This window comes from Corylus avellana, chromosome 5 (genome assembly GCF_965113065.1).
Source record: "Corylus avellana chromosome 5, dhCorAvel1.hap1.2, whole genome shotgun sequence".
Taxonomy (NCBI): Eukaryota; Viridiplantae; Streptophyta; class Magnoliopsida; order Fagales; family Betulaceae; genus Corylus; species Corylus avellana.
In genome coordinates, this window is record NC_142494.1 from 27,715,156 (window position 1) to 27,732,234 (window position 17,079).

Here is a 17,079-nt window from a genome sequence, read left to right on the forward strand (position 1 = left end):
AGTCGAGTATGGAGCCTGAGTCAATACAGTAAGGCATTTGGTTTCAAAGAGAGAGGATATGCATCATTTTATAGATAAGCAAACTTGGAGATTGATGTTTTCTTAACAATGTAGGACAAGTTAACAGGTTGCATTCAGACTGCATTGAGACAACGCACCCTACAAAAAAATATTTTTTTAACGTCTCTCTCTCAATCCCCCTCACCAGTCACAACGGATCTTCCACCTGAACTCTCATTTCCCACTCTCTCACTCTCACTCACCAGACATGTAGTGATAGTGTTTGGATCTGTTTGATTCATCAATAGTTTATGCCTTTCGCAATCTCCCTCAATAGTTTCTGCTTGATTCTTTTTCCTTTTGTTTGGATTTGCTCTAATTGAATCGAGGTTTTTTTAATGATTGCTCTCTCTCTCTCTTTCATCACGAAGGGTCTAGAATTTTTCATTCTCTAACGCTTAAATATAAATGCAATTTTAATGTTTTAATAATTATGAGATTTATAATTAATTATCTATTACTTAGTTTATATATATATATATATATATATACACACACACTCGAGCTTATATGAGCTGTTCACGAGCTTAGCCAAGTCGAGCCGAGCTTGCTTCGTTTAATATTCGAGCCAGAATTTGTGTTCATAAAGTGCTTCATTTAATATTCGAGTTGAGCACGAGCCGAGCCCGAGCTTGCTCGCGAGACGCTTCGCTCACTTAACAGCCCTAGATCGGACTTGGCTTCTATGTGGTAGTCTAATTTCTAAACTACTGCGTTCTTTTTTTTTTTAGACGGTCCAGATTTTGTTAGGACCTTTTTAATCAAAAACTAACGGTGTTTACTAAACAGCAAGACCAAGCATCTTTTTCGTCTATTTTCTTCCATTACATAGTAAGTCAAGCCCGGGCTAGTGGATACTGATCCGTTAGAATGACGTGAAACCCGAGGCTTGACTTGCTTTGTAACAGAAGAAAATAGACGGAAAATATGCTTAGTCTTGCTGTTTAGTAAACATCGTTAATTTTTGAATTAAAAAGGTCCTAACAAAATCTGGACCGTCTAAAAAAAGTACTACAGATATGCGGTAATTTGGACTAGTGCATAGAAGCCAAGTCACTTATTTACTTTCTTTTCTTTTGTAATTTTACATCTCAATTTTTAGTCAATTCATGCTCACTGTAGCCTTTTCTTTTTTATTTTAATTCTCTTTAGTAAAAAATTCCAAAAAATTTAGTCAATTAAAAGGATAATATAATCAAACTAAAACTCCATTACAAAAATTAACCCTAGCTAGTCCTAGGATCTAACAGGGCCACTGCCAAGAGCATTGTACGAAGGAAGGATGCCTAACTTTACACTATTCATAAACCGTAAATTAACCTTTGAAATAACACTAGAATTTCATGGTTGTGCCAAAATAGGAAATTAGAGCAAACCACTTCAATTAAGAGCGTGTAGAGGAGAAAATCTCTCTTAGTGGGCCCCTTTTTTTTTTACACTTATTTATCATATGTCACTATCCACTCACCTAATGACATGTGCCCGTCTTTTTTGCATCTTTGGATAAAAGGAGAAAAGAGGAAGGAGAAATGTCTCTTCTTTTAATTCTTCTTCCTCCCCACACACACACCTCACTCTTTGGAGGGACTTTGAGAGACCCTCATCTCTCTCTCTCTATCTCATACACGCTGCATGCGAGTCTTCTGTCTTAACCGGAGACGCTCTGACCTTATTTTTGTTTTGTGTACACGGTCCCTTTACAGCTTAGCCATAAAGAAAATCAGAGGTAACAAATTATTGAACCTAAAACCAACCGAGCATATTTAAGTCTTTACATTTCAAAACAAAATCTTTCTTAAAACACTACTCTGTTGACATGGGGGGGAATTACCCAGCAAAAGTTTCAATAAAAAGCAAGAGGAAATTATATACGCTTAAAAGGCCAAAAACACTCGAAAGACTTTTACATTATTCATATATATTCGCTAAGAAGCACTCAAAGATAGCCAACATTATTAAATAAATATGCAGAATCTTGTTATATAAGAGTAGTTGGTTTGTTGCTCAAGCACATTCATTCCCCTATCCATTTAGGAGAACTAGGGACTCTGTGTAACTAACAAGTTGGGAAAATCCAGCCGTATATATTTGAAGATTCGTCGCTTCTTGTGTTATGGGATCATACAATACCAAACATTTATCTTCATTCGTTAGAACTATCAAACCATCCTCCCGAAGCTGTAGCAGGTTCCAAAAAACTGGAATTTGTCGGATTGTTAATATTTTGGTCCAATTCCTTTCAACACCCATATCCATATCTCAAACGAATGTTTCCAATCGTGGGGAAATTTCAAAATCAAAGATACAGAGTCATTGATAATAGGAATATCTTGATCAGCCCATGCAATTCCCCTCACGAACACGAGCCAACCAATAGTAAACTCCATTTAGGTACGAGGGAAAACGAGTTGATTGAATATAATAAGATGGGTTAGGGGGAGAATCTAGCAGCCTCCAAGAATTTGAACGAAGGTGGTATACCTGAACTTTGCATTGCCGGAAACGGAAGTTCATAATCCTGACAACCTTGTAATCGTTAGTCTTTGGATCAAAACCGAAGCCAAGATAAGACAGAAAGTAAGGCATATCCAGTAGCTTGGGGGTGGGGGGAGAATCTTAGATTCTCTTGTCGCAGGATTCCATAGCAACATACGATTAAAATCAGTGTGCCAATCTCCATCCTTCCGCAGAGTAGCAGAAAAACAGAGTATGCCATTGCAGGGACCGAACATTGATAACCCGACAACCTCGTCGTACTGAAACCATTGTGAGAGATCTACAGCCCCAAACGAGAGAGGTAGGCGTTGCAATGCATCCACACGCGTAAGAATAGCCGCCCCTCTGTGGGGATTGTGAGAAGTCTTGAGGTGCTTGGTGATGAATCTAGGGTTAGTGATAAGAGCATACCAGGATTTGCTTATGCATTTGCAGCTCATCAAGGGTTTGACGGGCAGCCTTGATAGGATTTCCATTGACACATCTTCTGAGAGATCCCAGCTTCCCCACAACATCTTTTCTGCCCTTTTCTTCTTCTTCTTTTCTCCTGTCTGTCGCCGAATTCAAACAAGTTCACCTTTTTATATATACAGTTTCATTGACTGACGGATTAGGGTTTTAAGAAATTTGTACGTGGTTGACCTACCGTAATTCTCAAGCTCTCTAACTCAACTTTTTGTTATTTTCCATTTTTCCCAAATCTAAATAAGGTAACCCTACAATGAATTATGAATACCCGAGAGTCTTATGTATACGTTCTAGAATAAGAATGTAATCCTAGTCTTTTTAATTTTGGTTTTCTTGGTTAATAGTTGTTACATAAATAAATAATCAATGGTGCACTCAACAAAAAGCTATGTGCTCATTATATGACAGAAAAATCAAGAAACACCATCTATAGACCACCTCAAATAATAAGATGAATTACAAAACCCCTTCAAAATAGTATGGCATTCATAGCCCAAAAACTCTTTATTGAGTCTTACACTTTTGTAATACTGACTTAATCATCTGAGGCTTTCATGCCGGCATCTGGCCTGGCGTCACTTCGGTGACCTTCTCCTTATTTTATAAGCTATTCAACCATACAAAATCTTCATCAACATACTAGTCTTTTCTCCATTAAAAATTTGACAAAAAAAAAAAAAACATATTTTATATGTAACTAAAGAAATATTGGATAATAAGATGGATCACAACCCCCCAAAATAGTATGGCATTCATAGCCCAAAAACTCTATTGAGTCTCATAATTTTGTAATATTATCTGACTTAATCATCGAAAGTTTTCTTGTCGGCCTTCTGCCCAACGTCACTCCGATGATCTTCTCCTTATTTTATAGGTGTCCATCGCTCAATCCGACCATCCAAAAATCTTCATCAACACTAAACTTTAGGTCAACTACCTTGAAGAAAAATAGCACAAAATGAAGTAATCCCCACCCAAAAGAAAGAGGCCAATTATGAAGAGGATGATCCGACTAGCACGTCTCATTGTCACGTTCATACACAAAAACTGGGAAAACAACATAGAATTACCCAGCAGCTTTAAATGATTACCAAGCCAAGTTTTGATATAGGGTTCTAAGAACTCAAATTAACCTTAGTCCTAGGATCTAACAGGGCAACATCACTGTACTTTCCAGCAATTCATTAACCGTATACTAACCTTGGAAATGACAGTATAATTACATGGTTGGGCAAAAATAGGAAATTAGAGCAAACCACATATTTTAGAGGAATGATATATGAAATTTAACACTTCAATTAAGAGCATATTAAGTCTTTACATTTCTTTGTTGATATTAGCTAGCTATGAGGATTTTTGAACACCTTGATGCTCATATCAAATGAAAGCACGAGTCGGCGGTCTCTCCTGTTAATGTTATCGTCCTTACTAGCCCACCAGTAATGAACTCCATTTAGACATGAAGGAAAACGAGGTATGTTAATCAAATAAGATGGGTTAAGGAATAAATCAAACACCCTCCAAGAATTAGTACTAAGTTTGTACACCTGAACCGATGTTTGGAATCCTAACCACCTTGTGATCAAAACCGAAGCCAAAGTTGGAAGAAAAGATGGAGGTGGGCATACCATTGGGGGGAGCATCTTTGATTCTCTTGTGGCATGCAGGATTCCCACGCCTGAGGAGTGACTTGTGAGGTGCTTGAAGCGCATCAACGATTTGACGGGCAGCCTCGACAGGATTTCCACTCTAGGAGACCCCTGCTCACCAACAATTTTCCCCTCCTCTTCTTCTCCATTTCTCAGTCGTCGCCATATTCAAAGAAATTTTCACTATCTATACCATTGATAGCTATTTTAGCTACTTAAAAATGTACAATTTTTTAAAAAACAATTTAGCTATTAAACTCTAATCGATTATTTATTCAACTCTCTACATTATTTAAATATTATTTTCATTGTTTGTTAAGGGAGAAAGAGAGGGAGAGAGACAAAGGGGAGAGAAAAATTATTAAAATAATTGTAGAAGGTATTATCTTCGTGTTGGAAGTGGAAATGAATTTTGCAAAATTATAAAAGAAATTTTGTTGGTTCAATTATTTAGTCTATTTGTTGGTCGTTTGTTGACCTAATTTTGGCCCTTCGGCCTTTGTGGTATTATTTATAGACCTATGCCCATTTCAGACTCATAATTTATCTCATTTCAACTCACAATTAGCTATATTTTTGGCATATAATTGGCCATCTTTTTGCCTATTGTTAATAAAGGACCGCCCACGCGTCCATTCGTATCATAAACAAACAAACAGATTGAAAGCTCCATAAATAAATAAATAAAACGCAATGTCTTAGTGTTAAGAGTCAACATATTCGACACATTAGAAACTACCTTAATCAAAGCAACACCAGCCTTGAGGTCAACTACCTAGAAGAAAAATAGCACAAAATAAAGTTAGCAATCCCCACCCAAAAGAAAGAGGCCGAATGTGAAGAGGCTGATCCGAGTAGCACGTCTCATTGTCACGTTCATCTGGTTCCTATCATGCACAAAAACTGGGAAAACAGGCAACATAGAATTACTTAGCGGCTTCAAATGATTAACAATTCAAGTTTTGATATAGGGATCTAACAGGCAACAGCATTGTCTGAAGGATGGCTAACATTCCAGCTATTCATGAATAATATATTAACCTTCGAAATAACAGTAGAATTACATGGTCGTTCCAAAATATTCAATTGAAAAGATTGAAAATTTTTAGCAGAGCAAGAAATTCAAGCAAACCACATATTTCATAGGAATAATATATGAAATTTAACACTTTAATTAAGACATTCCTCCCAAAACTTAAAGAGGCTATGATGCCGGGCGAACTAGGACTGTTCTGACAGCGTATAATAGCAGCAAAAACTAAGAATTGAAGATTGAAAAGGGAATTCATGAAGATAGAACATAACAAATAGGGAATAGAAAGTCCCTAATTGCCAAAAATAAACAAACAGAGAAATAACTCTGAAAGATTTAAATTTAATTGATAATATAAACTGAATTATTAAAATAACAAATACTAGATGCCTTTATATAGGCTAGACATCTCCTAAATTAACAAGAAAAAGGAAAAGCAAAGCTAATAGGAAAAAAAAAAACAAATCCTAATAGAAAAATGAAAACAAATCCTAATAGAAAAGGAAAAACCCAATCCTTATTAAAAAGGGAAAATATAATCCTAATGGAAAAGGGAATGCCTAGCCCTTATTAAAAAGGAAAATTAAAACACATATGCATAATTAAAATAATAGCTTTGTCAATTTTCTCCTGCATCAGGCTAGGAATAATTCATATCTCATGCTAACAGACTAACACTCCCCCTTATACAAACCAAACACATTGTTATCAAAGTTCAAACGCCATGTTAGGGAACCTAGTAATCTAGAAAGCTTAAGTTATAGCAATATAAATATCAAGCCAGCAATGAGTAACAAGGTTGAAGGTCTTGAAATGTCCTCAGAGACATATTGAGACTAATGTTGACTCAACCCTACACAGCATGATTTGAATTTTAAATATGGCCTGAGTTGAAGACGTTAAAATGATAAGATGAATGAAAAAAACACAGGTAAAGAGATATAATTCTGATAGCATGGGACTGCTCAACTATGTATCAATGTAGCAACCAATAGGAAAACTAGCAAATCACAAAAACAAGCAAGGAAAATCAAGAATTGAATCCAATGGGTAATCAGAATCAACAGTTAAAGTAATATCTAGATCCAAATAGAAAGCGATTTCCCATGAACGATCAATAAAGTAGCTAACAACAGCTCAAAAGAGTAAAGACAAGCCTTTTATACTTATAACACAAATAGAAACCCAGCAAAAGATAAAAACCAAAATTCTGAATGCCCTCTAACTCACCGTTTTAGAGGAACCATATAGACAGAATCTTATTACAACTACCGAAATTGATAAATAAGTCATTCTTCACCTTTCTAACGAATAACATGTGGTGAATTACCCAGCAAAAGTTTCAATTAAAAGCAAGAGGAAATTATACGCTTTTTTTTTTGATAGGTAAGAGGAAATTATACGCTTAAAAGATCAAAACACTTGGAAGACTTTTATATGATTCATATTCGCTAATGTATGCGTCGAAGCACTCAAAAGATATGCAGGAAAGGCTAGCAATAAGCATATAAAATGTAACAGAAAAACCCGTCACCTTGACCGTAATTCCAGAAACTTGGAACACAAAAGCAATATGCCAAATATGTGATTTTGCATGTAATGCACATATGAAAATTGGATTAGTCCAGAACCTTGTTATGACGTGGCTTGTTGCTCAAGCACATTCCCCGATCCGTTGAGGAGAATTAGGGACTCTGTGTAAGTAACAAGTTGAGAGGGTCTAGCCTCAACTATTTGAAGATTCCTCCTTTCTTGTGTTCCATTGTGATATAATACCAAGCAATCATCTTCATCGGTTAGAACTGCGGAATCATCCTCCCGAAGTTGTATCAGACACCAATAATGAGGAATGTGTCGGATTGCAAAGCCTGGGGTCCAAGTGCTTTCAACACCAGACTCATTCAACACCCATATCTCAATCCAATTTTCCATCAAATTGCCAGATGGTAAAATCAGAGTTACAGAGTCATTGAAAACAGCAATACCCTCAAGATAAAATCCTCTTGTTGGGGGAGGCAGTAGCTCTTGGAACACCTCGTTGCTCATATCAAAGGCAATAAAGTGTCGGGGCCCTTCATCAAAATAGTCCTCACTCTCACAAGCCCACCAATAATGAACTCCATTTAGGCATGAAGGAAAACGAGGTAACTTAATGAAAAGAGATGGGTTTGGGGATGAATCAATCACCCTCCAAGAATTAGTACTAAGGCTGTAGACCTCAACTTTGCATTGCCGGAAATCGAAGTTCAGAATCCAAATCACATTGTAATCATTAGTCTTGGGATCAAAACCGAAGCCAAAATAGGAAGTAAAAGTCGAGGTGGGCATATCCATTGGGGGAAGCATCTTTGATTCTCTTGTGGCAGGGTTCCATAACACCATCTCATAACCGGGTTGCAGGTCTCCATCCTTGGTCATCTTCAGAGTACCAACCAAACAGAGTATTCCATTGCAGGGGCCGAGCAGTTGTACCCCGGAAACCTCATCCTGAAACAATTGTGAGAGATCTACATCCTCGGACAGCTCTAGGGTTTCATCAGAGAGCCTTGAGAGACGTGGAAGTGCCAGCTCTTGGTTTTCATTAGGAATAGGGGGCATTGGGAAACGTGGGCGTTCCGACCCTTTCCCACGCCTAAGGATGGCCCCTCTGTGGGGATTGTGAGAAGTGAGGTGCTTGGTAATGAAACAAGGCTTAGTGATAAGAGCATAGAAGGATTTGCTTACGCACTTGAAGCGCATCAAGGATTTGACGGGCAGTCTTGATAGGATCTCCATTAACAGATCTTCTGCGAAATCCCTGCTCGACATGTTTCCCCCTTTCTTCTCCTCTTCCCCCTCGCCGCTCACTGCTCTGGAGCTATTTCTCAGCATAACTCCCTCTTCTCAGATTACTCCTCACTCCTCACTCCTCAGCTCAATATTAGATATTCCTTGAATCAAATGACCTAGTACGGCTCAGCTAGCACGGCTCTTTTGTCGTAATTAGGGGTGAAATTTAAAACCGCCTAACCGCAACCGTTAACCGCTAACCGTTATAACCGTTAACCGCTAACCGCCTAACCGCCTAACCGCTTTGAAAGCGGTTAGTAAAAACCGCTAACCGTCTAGGCGGTTGCGGTTAGCGGTTAGTAGGTTTTGGAAATCCGCTAACCGCTACCCGCTAACCGCTTTTTTTTAAATATAATATATATTTATATATTATATATATATAATAACAATAAGTTGTGAGTTTATGAACTTTTTTTGGTTGATTGAAATGAGCCTCAAGCTTCAAGTTTAACCATATATGTTGATTTTTTTGGTTGCTTGTGAGTTTATGAATTTGTTTGTGTTTTATTTTATTTCTATGTGTGAGTTTATGAACTTGCTTGTGAGTTTATGTATAAGACTACAAGTGAAGTGATGATTTTGTTGTAATTTTATTTGTATATTATATGATGTGTAGATTTGTAGAAGGTGGCCAACAAGATTTTGGTATATAGCAATTTTTAATGCTAAAATGGCCATGGAAAGGGAAAAAAAAAATGTTTAAAATGAGAAAAAAAATGTTTAAAGTGAGCCCAAAACTGGCCCAAACCCGGTCCAAACCCGGCCCAAAATCGGTCCAAAGAAAAAAGCCCAAAAAAAGCGGTTAGAAAAAAAGCGGTTATTCCAAAGCGGTTAACCGCTAACCGGGCGGTTAACCGCTACCCGGTTAGCGGAGGCGGTTAGTAAAATTTACTAACCGCCTAGGCGGTTGCGGTTAGCGGTTTTAGCCACTAACCGCTAACCGCAACCGCTATTTCACCACTAGTCGTAATCGACATGATGGAGAAAAAACAAAAAGACAGACCGAAGAAATAAAAGTAGGGTTAAATACAATACTCTTCGAGTTTATGAACATTATTTTTACCCTTTAGAATTTTATTTTTATTACATGACTCTTTTGGGGTTTTGATAAATGACAAACTTAGTTTATTCGTTAGTTGACCATTAAGACTGATACGTGAATCAATAAAATGTTAACACGTGGCACCTATTTAATATTTTTTTTTTAAATGTATTTAAAAATAAATAAATAAAAAATAAAAGGAAAAAAATTGGGGGTGGCCTGGCCGGATGGGGGTGGCTCGGCCACCTCCATGGAGCCTTGGGGGTGGCCAAAACCACCCCCAATGGTGGATGGGCCAAATTTCATTTTTGTTTTGAATTTTTTAAGAAACTGATACAAATGTGTTATTTGGATGAGCCAAATTTCATTCTTGTTTTGGATTTTTTAAAAAACCGATGCATATGTGTTGTGTGATTTTTAGAACATTGGGCAAAATTTTGACTTTGTAAATTTGTGCCAAATCTATTTACAAAATCAAAAAATATGAATTTGAAAACAAAACAAAAAACATGCCAAGCCAAACAAGGCAGTTTTTTTTTTTTTTTTTTTTTTTTTGGGTCATTCAAAATGACAATAAAATTCATGTCGTAAAATTTTTTTAACAGCCCTTAGTCTGGGTCAAAACGCGCCGTTTCACATCATTAAAATATTAATTTTTTTAATTTAATTTTAAAATTTAAATCTAAAACTTAAAAATTTAAAATTTAAAATTTTTTTAAAAAAAGGACAGGGGTGAGGAGTAGCCGGCCACCCCATTTTACCTATAGGGTGGTTCGGCCACGCGGCCGGTCTGGGGGTGGTCGGAAACAATTGGTGTCATTTTGCCGTAAATGCAGTGAAATCAATTCCTCCTACCTCCTGGTTTCCTAAACTCTAGTTTTCCCTTTGGAAATGTGGCCCCGTAATCGATTATCGGGACTTGTCCTTCTTGTCGTGTTTTTGAGGCCTCTACATCTACATGAGCCTCTTTTTGGTCCCCTGCATCTGGGCTTTGACTCACTTGTGCCTGTTATCAAAGACTAATACTAAATTTTATTTATTTATTTATTTATTGATGTCCTTTTGTGTTATTTTAAAATTACTATTAATTTAATAAGAATTTTAAAGTCATATTAATTTTGAAAAATACAAGAGAGACTAAAAAAAAAAAAAAAAGTAGCATTACTCCTTATCAAAACAGTAATTTCAACGTTATACTTATACCCACCCATTCAACTCATATAAAGGGGAAAAAGAAAAAGAAAAAGACTGAATTTTGTTCTTTCACTTTACCTAGAGAACACTTTGAAGAAATTCATAAAGCTGATAGAAATATAAAAGAATAGCGGAATAAAATAAATAATACAAAATATTTTACGTCTACCTTGTACTCTTATTCAATAGATTTATTTTATAATACAAATAGTCCCTATTTATAAGAAAAATATGATAGGTGAATACATTACAAATAAGGTAATCAAATCACAAGGATTTTATTATCAATTATAAGGATTTGATAATCAATCACAATGATTTGATATGCAATTGCAACGATTTGATTGTAATCACAAATAAATGGAAATATATTCCAACACTCTTTAAGCTTTTTATTGGCATATCCAGCACAATGCTAACAATAAATGGGATTGAGTTCCATGGAGCACGAGTTCGAGTCGAGCTAGGAGACAAACTTATTAGTCCACAAAATTGGAGTTCCATTTCCATGATGATATATATGCCTGCAATCATCAACAACACAACGGAAAGATGTGTAATAGTGATGGTGGCCTCTTTCCCACCAATCTCCAATTCAAATTGGTACCACATCAATCCAGTAAATCCTAGAAATGACTTTTCATAAGATTCTCAAAGAGATAACATGGATTGGCATCATGAGAATTACACTTTTTGGCAGACAAAAGGGATCACTCTTGCCGGAGTTCCCAATAAATTCTGTGTTAGAAAATTGATGACATTATTAATTTTTATCAATTTTATTTATTTATTAAATAAATGATAATCTATTAATACTATAACTCGTGGTTAGAGCCATCTACCCGTTAGCCAGCTATTGCATAGCTATGTGCGTGGTAAAAATCTTGCATAAGATGTGTCATAAACCTCCCAAAATAGTATGTCATTTATAGTCCAAAAACTTTTTATTGAGTCTCACACTTTTGGAATACTTTCTAACATAATCATGAAGGTTCTCTTCTCCACCTTCGGTCCGACTTCACTCCGATGATCTTCTCCTTATTTTGTAGGTGCCCATCTGTCGGTTCGACCATGTAAAAATCTTCATCAACATAATACTATTTTCTCTATTATAAATTTGAAAAAGAAAGAAGAGAAAACATATTTGATATGTAACTAGAATAGAAATAAAATCATTTTGATCTAATATTTGCATTATTAGTAAAAAAGTTTTAAGATTTCATATATTTTATTTATCAAATCCTTATAGTTGCATTATTAGTAAAAGAGGAATAAAACTTTTAAGTCAAAAAAAATAATTTTTTTGGGTAAAAGCTTTAAAAAAATGAAGCTTTTATCAAAAGTAGTTTTTGGTCATTTTAGGTTTTTAAAATTTTTAAAAGAGCTTTCAATTTTTTTTTCTTCAAAACGGGTTTTTTTTTTTTTTTTAAACGAATTTTTTAAGTATTAAACATACTTTTAAACATTTCAAACGCACACTTAAACAACTTTTTATTGTGTAACTATGCAATGATGTTGAAAAGAAAAAGAATTACAATAAAAAAAAAATGTAATTACAGACCTAACGTGAAAAGCAAAAGAAAAATAATAATTTAAAAATAAAATCCTTTTTTTTTTTTCTTCAATCTCTTGTATTAATTTTTATATTTGTTCCATAGCTTAGAAAAATATTATATTTTGTATAAGAAAAGACAAAAGAAAAAACTATAATATAATAATTGATATCATATAAAACCAAGATATGGCCCATCGCCACGCCAACGCACGTGCTAGTTAGCTTGAAATCTTGAAGTTGGTCCAATTACACAAGACAGTCGTCTTTAGCAATCTTGCTAAACTGGCTAATACATTATTAAATAAAGAAAACATTAATTAGTAAAAAGCAATATATTTTCCATGATAAATAATCTAACGGTCGTCGTAGCAGATCTAGAAGCAGGAGCCTCTTGATACAAGTACTACATAGGCGAAAGCGAAGAAAGGCCAAAAACAGAGCATTTTCGAGCCAGAGTATTCCAGAGAAACTAACAGAGACAGAGAGCAATGGAGGGTGTGAAAGGAGGGAATGGGTTTGGGTCACTGGCCATGGTGGTGCTGGTGCTAATGTGCGCCGAGATGGTGATGGTTCCAGGGGTCTCCGCTACTCGGTGGATCGTGGGAGCGAACATGGGTTGGACAACCAATGTCAACTACACTGTTTGGGCTCAGGACAAGCACTTCTACAATGGTGACTGGCTCTGTAAGCTTCTCTCTCTATCTCTCTCTTTTTGGGGGTGTGAGTGTGCATGCACGTGTTCAAGCTTAGATCTGCTGTCTATTAAGACAGCTTTCTCTGTGTTTTTGCTTGATGTGTTGCAGCTAAATGATATAGATCTAATGGGGTTATGGAGAAGTTGTGCTTTTTCTTTGATTTGTGCTACTAAATTTGCTTTTTTGTTTTTCCCCACTTAAAGTTTCTGCTTAATGGAGAGTTCGTTTCCTCTAATTTTGTTAAAATGCCTGTTTTTTTTTTTTTTTTTTTTTTGTGTAAAACCCGCTTGGAAGGGTACCGGACTATCTCAGATAGTTGTCTGCTAATCTGTTTAACGTACATTTAAGGCTCTGTTTGACTGCTGAGCAAATACACAAAAGTGAAAAGAGGAAAAGAGAAAGGAAAAAAGAAAAATGTGGTCTATTAAGACTTGAGAAAGCAAAAACTTTTTTCCACTTAATACTCTTGATTGGGATGAATTGCCTGTTAAATCACAGCTAAATGGTAAATCTAATCGTCTAAATTAATATTCTAACATTTTTCCTGTTGTGAACTCTTTCCTCTTTCCTATTAACAATTGAGACCCAACAAGTTAAAATTTAACTGAAAATGGGGTAGTTGCAAGTAACAATGTGCAACTCGGATCCCCCCCCACCCCCCCAAAAAAGAAAGAAAAAAAAAAGAAAGAAGTGTCTTTCCTGGCACTGATCTGTGCAGTCAGGTTGTTCTTAGTTCAGGATTCCTGTGAGGAGCAGCTCAGTATATTCTTTACTTTCTTGAACTTGCTTGGGTTTCTGTTTGTGTTATAAGTATAAAAGGCTTGTCTTTACTCTTTCGAGCTGCTGTTAGCTACTTTATTGATCATTCATGGGAAATCGCTTTCTTTTTGGATCTAGATATTACCTTCACTGTTGATTTTGATTACTCAATAGGATTCAGTTATTGATTTTCCTTGCTTGTTTTGTGATTCAATAACTTTCCAATTGGTTTCGTCATTGATACCTAGTTGGGCATGTTAGACAAGTAGAGAAAAAGTCAACCCTGCTTCCAAGCATTCTAACTTTGAAGTTAAGACCTAGTTGAACAAACAAATTGTATTTGGTTCCAAAAGAATTGAAAAAGAAATGAAACAGAACCTTCAATCAAGATCATAAATTCTTCTTTAGCATTCCCATGTTATCAGAATTATATCTTTTGGTAAATCAACATTTACCCTGTAATTTTTACCTGTGTTTTTTTCTTTTTTTAATCTTATCATTTTAACGTCTTCAATTCAAACCATCTTACTCCTTTTATTTAAAGTGCAATTCATGCTGCATAGGGTTTTGAGTCTGACATGAGTCTCAAATATATGTCGTTGAGGACATTTCAAGACCTTCAGCCTTGTTACTCATTGCTGGCTTGATATGTACATTGCTATAACTTAAGCTTTCTAGATAAATAAGTTCTCTAACATGGCGTTTGAACTTTGATAACAAGGTGCTTGGCTTGTATAAGGGGGAGTGTAGTCTGTTAGCATGAGATATGGTGTTATTCCTAGCCTCTTAAAGGTCATAAAATGGTTCACCACCAAACCTGATCTTTGCTATGGGAGTCTAAGCTATGCCTAATTTATTAGCCCACTAAAAGGTCATAAAATGGTTAACATCTCTGATCGAACTCTATAATCAATGGCACACCACATACATAATACCGGCTCAATATTCTAGTAGCCATTATTATGCCTTTAGCTGTATTTTAGGCTCCACTATCTACACCTTACATTTGGCACCAGTATTTTGATCAAGTTTCCCTCGGTTCTGATGCTCCAAAAGTGAGTTCGTATGTAAAGTGTAAGTACTTTGCAGAGAGTTTTGATTACCACCAAGTTGGTCTTGGGTTCACTTATTCTTGCTTTTGATAGGGCAATCAGCAATGCCAAATTCATTACAAACATGAAGAAGGAGCACTTCTTGCATCTGTTGACAATACTGCCCCTTGCTAATATCAACTGAGAATGCTCTTGATTGAAGTGTTAAATTTCATATATTATTCCTCTAAAATATGTGGTTTGCTCTAATTTCCTGCTCTGGTAAAAAGTTTCAATCATTTCATTTTAATATTTTGGCACAGCCATGTAAACCTACTGTTATTTTGAAGGTTAATATACTGTTTATGAATACCTGGAAAGTTAGGCATCCTTCGTATAATGCTTTTGGCCTATTAGATTCTAGGACTATGGTTAGTTTGAATTCTAGAATCCTATATCAAAACTTGGTTAGTTAATCATTCAAAGCTGCTGGGTAACTCTTATGTTGTCTTCTGCAGTTTTTGTGTATGATAGGAACCAGATGAACGTGCTAGAGGTGAACAAGACGGACTATGAGGCGTGCAACTCGGATCATCCTCTTCACAATTGGACTACTGGAGCTGGAAGGGATGTGGTTCCACTAAATGTGACTCGAAATTACTACATCATTAGTGGCAAGGGCTTCTGCTATGGCGGCATGAAGTTGGCTGTACATGTTGAAAACTTACCACCTCCCCCCACAACTTCCCCTATAAACGAAAAGAGCAGCTCTCCTAGTTTGACTTCCAGAGGCAAATTTGTTTTGCCAATGGTTTTTGCCATTGGTGCAGTATGGGATGCATTCCTCCGGTTCTGGTAGTAATTAAGTGTTGATTTTCAAAATTCAGTGATTGGTGGGGGTATTCCAATTAGACGAATTCCTTAACCAGTTTGTGGAAGGAATAGAGTTGTCTTGCACTTTTTTCCCTTTTTCTTTTGGGTGGGGGTAATTTATTTTATGCTATTTTTCTTCAAGGTAGTTGACCTGAAAGTTTGGTGTTGCTTTGATTGAGGCTTTGATTAAGCCCAAGGTAGTGAGTTTCAAATGTTGAAGAGATTGATTTATTTATTGAAGCATTCATTGCGTAAACTATGGGATATGTTCTTCTGTATGTTGGTTAATGATACGAATATTGTATATGTGTGGCCCTTAACCATGTGCCTGAATCCTGATTACTTGCCTCAATTTCTTGTGGAGGGGATTTCTTGTGTTCTTGTATTAAGGTCAAAGTTTTCTTCTAAGCCAATTAATTTCTTTCAATTTAATTCTGTGTATTAAAATATATGTGAAAATCATAATAGAGTAATAGAGAAAAGTACACCTATCATATTCACACAAAAAAAAAAAAAAAAAATAAAACCTTAATAAAAATTTTAAAAATTCAATTTTTGAAAAAAGAAACATTGATTGAACCACCCGACCTTTTATCTTTATCTCTTTTATGTTGTTATTTAGGTAGGATTAGGTTTACGTCTTTTATCTCTTTTAGAAGTCTTGTTGATAGTAGGTTAGGTTGTTAACTTGTGAGTCAAAATGAAAGTTCTATTTCATGTTGGACGCTATTTTCTATTGTATTTCTTTCTCTTAAATATGCTTTGTTCTTGAATAAAATGATCAATCAGGTAAATTATTCAAACCCAATCCTACTCGGAGGTCCATGATTGTTTGAAAATCCTACCATAGGAGGTTAAGAATTTCTTAAGAATCCTACCATATCCATTTGAGAAAAACTGTCTTGTACTAATGTTATTTTACTCGAACCAAAGGCACAAGTTTGCTTTATGGCTATTGGCTAGAAACGCCTCACTCGGATGAAACAGGTGAATAATTTTCCATGAAGGAGTAATTATTGATGGTGCAAGAAAATTGTGAGCAAAATATATGTATGAGTTGCGTGTTGTATGAATTATACTTATATTTGATGCATTAATTTTTTTTCTTTAAGGGAAAATTTTCATACTCATTCATTGATAAAAAGGTCGCAAACAATGTTCTTACAAACAGAGCAAAAACTTTGAAAGCAAATTATAGCCGAAGCTAAAATTACATACGTCAACAGCATACCAATCAACTATTACAAAACATCCGCTAACTCATGACTATTCATCAGGTTTAAAAACAGATCTGCACCAAATAGACACCTTCCAATGCATAGGTAGTGTATGCAACTCATACACTTGTTATATTAACCTAGCAACTCAGATTACTGAGACTTGATGATTATGTGT

The 17,079-nt window shown here is 35.7% G+C and overlaps 2 protein-coding genes and 1 pseudogene across 3 annotated transcripts; 1 reads left to right on the forward strand and 2 right to left on the reverse strand.

Annotated features, from left to right (window-relative positions):
- Window positions 1-2,015: 2,015 nt before the first annotated feature.
- LOC132182161 (putative F-box protein At3g24700) lies at window positions 2,016-3,251 on the reverse strand (annotated as a pseudogene).
- Window positions 3,252-5,330: 2,079 nt separating this feature from the next.
- LOC132180931 (F-box/kelch-repeat protein At3g23880) lies at window positions 5,331-8,668 on the reverse strand. 2 transcript variants are annotated; one of them, XM_088516583.1, is made up of 3 exons: window positions 8,435-8,668; window positions 7,338-8,353; window positions 5,331-5,576 (listed from the first exon to the last, which is right to left on the reverse strand). In XM_088516583.1, exons 1-2 carry the CDS (start codon window positions 8,575-8,577, stop codon window positions 7,342-7,344), a joined length of 1,155 nt encoding a protein of 384 aa, XP_088372709.1. In that variant the 5' UTR covers window positions 8,578-8,668; the 3' UTR covers window positions 5,331-5,576; window positions 7,338-7,341. The 2 variants fall into 2 exon arrangements, with proteins under 2 accessions (XP_088372709.1, XP_059449913.2); XM_059593930.2 differs by having other exon boundaries at window positions 7,338-8,668.
- Window positions 8,669-12,700: 4,032 nt separating this feature from the next.
- Window positions 12,701-15,975, forward strand: LOC132182371 (early nodulin-like protein 17). Its single transcript, XM_059595601.2, has 2 exons — window positions 12,701-13,010; window positions 15,330-15,975. Exons 1-2 carry the CDS (start codon window positions 12,815-12,817, stop codon window positions 15,668-15,670), a joined length of 537 nt encoding a protein of 178 aa, XP_059451584.1. The 5' UTR covers window positions 12,701-12,814; the 3' UTR covers window positions 15,671-15,975.
- The last annotated feature ends 1,104 nt before the right edge of the window (window positions 15,976-17,079 follow it).